At 57.4% G+C, this 8,084-nt stretch overlaps 1 protein-coding gene across 1 annotated transcript; it reads left to right on the plus strand.

Annotated features, from left to right (window-relative positions):
• Window positions 1–1,057: 1,057 nt before the first annotated feature.
• Window positions 1,058–7,577, plus strand: LOC124642182 (atherin-like). Its single transcript, XM_047180494.1, has 2 exons — window positions 1,058–2,141; window positions 7,558–7,577. Exons 1-2 carry the CDS (start codon window positions 1,058–1,060, stop codon window positions 7,575–7,577), a joined length of 1,104 nt encoding a protein of 367 aa, XP_047036450.1.
• Window positions 7,578–8,084: the final 507 nt, after the last annotated feature.

The raw sequence follows: 8,084 nt of genomic DNA on the forward strand, positions 1-8,084 counted from the left end.
TATATATTCTAAGCATATTATGCTTAGAATATAGTGTGTCCATATGTGTGGCTGATAGTAAACATGTTTTACACAAACTTTAAGTCTAAAACTATCAATCCTCTAAGCGGCTTGGCTTTAATTTATTCTTTGCGTAAAAAAAATATTAATTTCAGCACTTCATTGAGAAGGTTTTCGTCTCAAAGTATCAATTTGAAAATTGAAATCGCTCGTTCTTTTTCAAAAATGTCTTTATCCTACAATGCATGTTTGTATCACTAAAGAATTCACCTGGCGAGTCACGAAACACATTGCCCACTTAAATCCATTGCTTTCGCGGAAAAGGAGGAAAATGCTCTCAATTCCGAACATACCATGCGAATTGTGGAAGCCCCAAAATTTTACAGATTCCCCATGTACTGACGATTCTTTGGTTTTCCTGTTAATCCATGGAGAACAAAATGACTAGCGGAGATGTCATTACACAAAATCTGTTAGGAATGTAGTGTCGTCAAAATGTCTGCGTCAGGACCGCCGTCACCCCACCGAGGGGGTCCCCACGTTGTCGTCGTGGTGGGGCTTGCGTGCCTCAATGATCCTGAAGCTCTGCCGGTAGAGATACTCATGCCGGAAAGGTTCAGGGGAGAGGCCAGACAAAGAGGGACCCAGGGAGGGGCCGCTCCTGACCAGTCGACGCTTGTGGACATGGCAAGGATGCGGCCATACCCGCGGAGGTGCAGGCGCACCAAAGCGGTGCTCGTTTGCTCTTCGTACAACGAAGAGCAAACCTTTCGGCGGGTTTGCTGAGCCGGGTTGGCCGGACAGCAGACGGAGGCATGAATAATGCCGCCGCCGAGGGCTTGGCTTAATCGCCCGGCCCAGAGGAAGGACACCTTATAAAAAAACCACCCAATCCCAAGTTTCGGGAGCGCGGCGAGGGGATGAATGGCCGTGGGGGACACGGTCGTTAGCGCTCCCCCCTGTTGGGGCCAGCCGCCCCCAACAGTATGTAGGCTTGCCCCGGTATGAGGCCACTGCCGGGGTGGACGTATATTTGCTCTCTACTCGTGGGAACTATATGGAAACCGTAAATGAAAAAAACCAAAACAAAGATGAAAGGGAGTGGGATGAGGACTCGGGCTCCGAGTCTGCATCCAGTGATGGAGCAGCGGGAGACCTCAGGGTCCCCCAAAGCAAGAAGGACCACCGAGTCGACGCCTTCCTAAAGAGGAAGAAGGACGACTTGGGGTCTTCCTCCTGTGGCCGCGGGGCCCCGGCCAAAAAGGCCGACCGGAGGCCGGAGAAGGGGAGGGTCGCTGAGGCGCCCAAGGACAAGGGAGGAGCAGCTCAACAGAGCTCCTCCGAGGAGGACTCGGCGGCCGTCGGCTCTGACCAGGAGCGGAGGGCCAATTTCGCCAAGACGGTGGCGGCCGCGTTCAAGGGTGTGTCCCAAAAGCGCGTCAAGGCTAATAAACAGAGGGCGATTGACTCGGCCTCCGCCACAATCATTGCGGCAGCTGAAGCAAGCTTCGGCCAGGCTCCAAAGAGCGATCTGGCCAAGCTGCAAGAGGAAGTGGCTCGTCTCACGGCCGCCCTGAACTCGCTCCTGGAGGAGAACAGGAGTCTCCGGGCGGACCTTAGAAAGATGAGAGAGCAGGAGGCCGAACGCAGCGGGACCACTTCACAGCGGCCGCAGTCCTCCCCGGTGGAGAGCCAGGTCCTAGCCCTGGTTCGGCAGGAGATGGCGGCCTTCCAGGCCCGTTTCTCCGTCCTGGAGGGCAGGGTCCTACGGCCTCCCCTCGCGGCGCCGAAGCCCCCAGCGGCCCAAAGGGCCTCTTATGCGGCTGCGGCTGTAGCGGCACCCCCGCCCAGAAGGGGACCGCCGAACAAGCCACCTGTGGCGGCGCCGAGCGGGCCGCCCAGGAAGGCGGCTGCCCAGCCAAAGCCCAAGGCCGCAACAGCGGTCCAGGCGCAAAGGACCCCGGTGCCAACACCAGCACCGGTTCCGTCGTCGGCACCAGTGGCGAAACGCCCTCCGAAGCCGACTCCATCTGCGGCCCCTACCTCTCCTGCCACTCAGTCCGAGTGGCAGGTGGTGGGGGAAAAGAAAGAGAGACGGAGGGCGGCCAAGGCGGCCAGAAAGAAGGCCCAAAGGCAGCGTCGCAAGGAGCGAGCCGCCGCGGCGCAGCTCCGCGCCCCCAAGACCGCGGCTGTAGTAGTTACACTACAGCCGGACGCGGTCAAGAGGGGCGTGTCGTACCGCGACGTACTCGCCCAAGCTAAAGTGGCGGTGAACCTGCAGGAGCTAGGCATCACCTCCGGCCTCCGGCTCAGGGTGACCGCAACGGGCGCCCGAATGCTGGAGGTCCCAGGAGCGGCCAGTGGGCCCGCCGCAGACGCTCTAGCCGAGAGGCTCAGGGCGTCCATAAGTGCGGACGATGCCCGAGTCTCCAGGCCCCACAAGTGCGCGGATCTGCGCATCATGGGCCTGGACGACTCAGTTACTGCAGAGGAGGTGGTGGCCGCCGTCGCTAGGACGGGTGGGTGCTCCGCCGACGAAGTGAAGGCGGGCACCATACGTCCCGACTTCAGGGGCACGTGCACCATCACGGTGAGCTGCCCCGTGACGGCGGCCAAGAACATCGTCGACGGCCGAAGATTGCTGGTTGGCTGGGTGTCGGCGCAAGTCAAGCTGCTAGACCCCAGACCGCTGAGGTGCTTCCGATGCCACGTCGGGCATCATGTGGGTGTTCGTTGCACCTCGGAGGTCGACCGCAGCGCCCTCTGCTTCCGCTGCGGTCAGCCCGGACACAAGGCCGTGGCTTGTAGCGCCGCGCCGCACTGCACTGTGTGCGCGGCAGCTGGCAAGCCGGCCGAACACCGGGCAGGGAGCAAGTCCTGTGCCCCACCCGCCAAGACCAAGAGTAAGGGCAAGGGCCGGCCGTCCGTCGCCGCCACCACCACCACCTCCGCAGTGGCCACCACCGCAGCTCCTGCGGCCGCCGCCGCCTCCAACGCTGCCGCCGCCTCCAACGCTGCCGCCGCTGTCAACGCCGTCGCCACTGTTGCTGTCGCAGCGCCCGTGTCGGCGTCTCAAGAGGAGGAAGACGTGATGGAGTGCTAGTCTGGCTCCATTACGCTTCCTCCAGGCGAACATCAACCACTGCGCCCGTGCCCAGGATCTGTTGCTCCAAAGCATGGCGCAGTGGTCGATCAACATCGCCGTGGTCGCTGAGCCGTACTTTGTCCTTCCCAGGGATGACTGGGTTAAGGACCTTAGCGGCTCAGTGACCATCATATCGTCGGCCGCCGCTGGTACCCCTTCCCTCGAAGGGGTGAAGAGTGGAAGGGGTTGCGTCGCAGCACGGTTCGGGGAGATAGTCGTCGTGGGGGTGTACTTCTCCCCGAGCCGAACTCTCGCCGAGTTCCACAACTCCCTCCTGGAGTTGTCCGTCGTCGTCGGAAGTTATTCCCTCCCCGTGATAGTGTTAGGGGACTTCAACGCCAAGAACTTGGCCTGGGGTTCCCGACGCACAGATGCACGGGGTAGGATGGTGGAGGACTGGGCGCTGGAAGCAGGCCTGGTCGTCCTCAATCGGGGTTCTGTCCCCACGTGTGTACGGATGCGGGGCGAGTCAGTAGTGGACATCTCGTTCGCCAGCCCCGCTCTGCTGCCGCGTGTCTTTGACTGGCGCGTGGAGGAGAGGGTGGAGACCTACTCCGATCACCGGTACATCCGGTTTGACGTCTCCGCCCAGAACCCTAGCGCGCCGGTCCTGCAGACCCCGAGTGGTCCACGTTGGGCGCTGAGGCACCTTGACCGGGAGCTTCTCCTGGAAGCCTCAGTCGTGCAGGCCTGGGTGTCATCACCGGACAGGCCCGCCGACATCAACGACGAGGCGGAGTGGTTCCGGGAGACCATGTCCGATATTTGTGACGTGGCCATGCCCCGAGCCCCGCCAGGACGCGCCCGACGCCAGGTGTACTGGTGGTCTTGCGAGATCGCCGCCCTTCGAGAGGCGTGCGTCGCTGCGAGGCACCTGTACACCAGACACCGCAGGCTGCGCATCCGCCCTCCGGATGCAGAAGCCAGGGAAGCAGAGCTGTACGAGGGATACAGAGCTGCGAAGACCGCCCTCCAATTGGCCATCATCCAGGCCAAGGAGGTGGCCAATGCCGAGTTGCTGGGGTCTCTGGACAGGGACCCGTGGGGGCGCCCGTACAAAATGGTGCGGGGCAAGCTCCGCCCATGGGCCCCCCCGCTGACACAGAGCCTTCGGCCTCAGCTGGTGGAGGAGGTGGTGAGCGCTCTGTTCCCTTCGCGCGGGGAACACTCTCCCCCGCCCATGTCTCTGCAACCCGCGGTGTCAAGCACGGACCACACTTCCGACGACGACGATGTCCCCGAGGTGACTGGGGTGGACCTGAGAGTGGCGGTGGCTAGGCTGAAAGCCAAAAACACCGCCCCAGGGCCTGATGGCCTGCCTGGCAAGGCCTGGGTCCTGGCCCTTGAGGCTCTCGGGCCTCGACTTAGGGGGCTTCTCAGCGCATGTTTGGAGAGGGGCCAGTTCCCACTTCGTTGGAAGACAGGGAAACTGGTCCTCATACGGAAGCCGGGGCGCCCTGCGGACTCTCCGTCCGCATACCGGCCTATCGTGTTGCTCGACGAGGTGGGCAAGCTCTTTGAGCGAGTTGTCGCACACCGCCTCGTCGCGCACCTTGGGGGGATAGGGCCGGACCTTGCGGACCACCAGTTCGGATTCCGCAAGGGGCGCTCAACGGTGGACGCCATCATGCGCGTGAGAGCTCTCACGACGGGGGATGCTGTGTCCCGGGGGGGGGTCGTCTTGGCGGTGTCTCTTGACATCGCCAACGCCTTCAACACCCTTCCCTGGAGTTGCATTAGGGAGGCACTCCGGTATCACCGGGTGCCGACCTACCTTCGTCGCGTGGTCGAGGCCTATCTGTCGGATAGGTCCATCATTTACCCTGATCACAACGGGGAATGGAACCGGCGAGAAATGTCGTGCGGTGTTCCTCAGGGGTCGGTACTGGGGCCGCTCTTGTGGAACATCGGCTACGACTGGGTGCTGCGCGCCGACCTCCCTAGCGGCGTCAGCGTGGTCTGCTACGCTGACGACACGCTGGTTCTGGCACAAGGGAGGTCGCACCAGGAGGCGGCCGACATAATGACGCGCGGGGTTGCGACAGTCATCGAGAGGATCCAGCTGCTGGGCCTGGAGGTGGCCTTGCACAAATCCGAGGCCATGTGCTTTCATGGGCTTCGGAACGCGCCACCTTCAGGCTCCCAAGTCACGGTGGGGGGGGTTACCATCGGCGTCGGGAGGGCGATGAGGTACCTGGGACTCGTCCTCGACGGCCGGTGGAACTTCGTCGAGCATTTCCGACGTTTGGGCCCCAAACTGGAGAAGGCAGGTGCTGCATTCAAGCGGCTCCTGCCCAACCTGGGCGGCCCAAACGCCCCCTGCCGCAGACTCTACGCGGGGGCCATGCGGTCCATGGCCCTTTACGGGGCCCCGGTATGGGCACGTTCGGTACGGCCGCGGGCTTTACACTACCTGAACGTGCCCCAAAGGGTGATAGCCATTAGGCTAATCCGGGGGTACCGCACGATTTCCCGCGAAGCAGCTGGCTTACTTGCTGGACTGCCACCGTGGGATCTGGAGGCGAGGGTCTTCTTGCGCCTGTACGACTGGCGCGAGGAGGCTCAGCGCCGGGGAGAAACCCCGTTGCCGCGGCAAGTTGTCGCGCAGCGGGCGGAGCTCCGGCGCGATCTCATGGTGGCCTGGAGGGAGCGACTGTCGCAACCCAGTGCAGGGCACGCCACCATCGTGGCGGTAAGTCCCCTCTTTGAGGAGTGGCTCGGGAGGAGTCACGGCGCCCTCACGTACCGCATGACGCAGGTCCTCACCGGACACGGTTGTTTCGGGAGGTACCTGCACCGCATCGGTCGTGAGGAGGCGCCCGGGTGTCACCATTGTGCGGACAGCCCCGAGGACACGGTGGACCACACAGTCCAGGTGTGCCCCGCATGGGAAGGGCACCGCCGGGTCCTCGTCGAGGCTTTGGGCGGCGGCGACCTCTCGCGTCCGGCCCTGGTTCAGGCCATGGTCCGGGGCGAGAGGGAATGGGATGCCGTCGCCTCCTTCTGCGAAGCGGTCATGCTCGAGAAGGAGGAGGCGGAACGCCAGAGAGTTCGCACCTCTCATCCCGGCCGCCGCGCTGGACCAGGTAGACACCATGGGCGCCGGGTGTCGCGAGATGACTCCCGGCCACCGTAGGCGTGGGTCTGTGGGCGGTGAGTTCGGGTGGCTCATCGTCCCTCTGTCTTTCTAGACGACAGACCCGTGTCGACGGCGCGCGTTGTTCCACGCGCTCCTCAAAGAGATGTCAGCAACCCCAGCGGGGCCCAGCAGGGCCAAGGCCTGCCGGGGCTGCGGGTTGTTCGAAAGAGATACCGCGGCCCTGGTACATAAAAGGCCTATGACGGAACACGACGATTTTAGTCAGTAAGAGTCTGACACTCCCTCACCGCTGCTAACCCACAGCGGGAGGGGTCATTTGATGATTTTACGTCGATAAAAAAAAAAAAAAAAAAAGGACCGCCGTCACAAATCACCAATCCTCTCGAAATATATGTAGAGAGTTGCTACCTAATTGCTACCAGCTACCATTAGTTGCTACCAATTGCTACTCTCGTGGTTTTGAAGATATCCAGCATTCTAAGGTGACAGCCATTCTGATATCAGGATGGCTGTCACTTTTCCTAGTGTGAAGAAACGGCGCAAAAGTATTGAGTTTTTTTTTCACCCCGAGTTGCTACCTAATTGCTACACTGCAGAATTAAATTTTAGACTACATCGATTCCGTGAATAAAAAAATATTTAAAAAATGAGTTTTTGCGCCTAACAAAAATAGATTAGCAAGTTAGCATACATAAGTTAATATGACAGGTAGACTATAGATAGCGCCTAACTCAAAAGTACTGTTTTGTATTGAACGTCAACTTGCTAATTTGTTTTTGCAAGACGCAAAAACACATTTTTTTAATATCTTTTTATCCACGGAATCGATGTGGTCTAAAATTTAATTCTGGAGGATAGCCATTAGGTAGCAACTCTGGGTAAAAAAAAAACTTAATTCTTTTGCGCCGTTTCTTCACACTGGGAATAGTGGCTAGTAGTTATGGCATCTCCATCTTTCCTTTCTCTGTGTTTTTCTAACGGGAAAATGGATTGTAGCAGATGTTTAATCCCGTTTAATTTGCTATTTGTAAGAGGTTAGCAATCTGTGGGCTTAACCGATTGCTGGATGTTCGGATGTTTTGTATTCTGCTTTGACAATGTAATCGGCTGTTTTGGGATTATTGTTATAAAAGGCCTTTCTTGTTTGAAGGTTCTTAATTCGTTAAAGAGTTTTTCAGTAAATGCTTTGAGAGGGGTTTAGGTATTTTTTTAGGTACTTGAACTTATTTTTTGTGAAGACCACTAGACTTTTTTCAAGTGTGTCTCAAAATCTTCGTGGAATACAAATATAAATAGTATTAATTTATTTCAGCATATTATAAACCTCTTTAGCCAGAAAAAAATAATTTTAGGTCTTTTTCTTCAAATAGCCTACAATAGCATATTTTTATAAAGAAATAAACTGTAGCGGAGTGTATCCAAACATAAAATCTGACATTGACATTTATTAAATATTTTATGAAACACTTCCGCCTCCACCAACCCTCTCTCTCTCTGGTCAGCGCTCGCCTGCACGGCCATATCGTCCTCTGCGTATCTAATATTAAATTAACAATAAGTACATTTAAGTGCAGTGTAATAAGAAAATAAACAACATAAAAATATCAATACTATTTTATTGTTCGACCTCATTACATGGCGCAGCCGTTGAAGAACCAGGACTAAGGATTATTTTGGATAAAACAATACCTAACAATGGCCGAAGAAAAATCGGTAGACAACATGGGCAACATGGGTGTGGGAGCTGTGGAATACAAGATGCCACAAGGCATGATGTTGGACAATTTAGAGGACTGTTGGCCCCAGTGGCAACGATTCAAACAAAGTTTTAAAATTTTT

The sequence above is a fragment of the Helicoverpa zea genome, chromosome 24 (genome assembly GCF_022581195.2).
Source record: "Helicoverpa zea isolate HzStark_Cry1AcR chromosome 24, ilHelZeax1.1, whole genome shotgun sequence".
Lineage (NCBI taxonomy): Eukaryota > Metazoa > Arthropoda > Insecta > Lepidoptera > Noctuidae > Helicoverpa > Helicoverpa zea.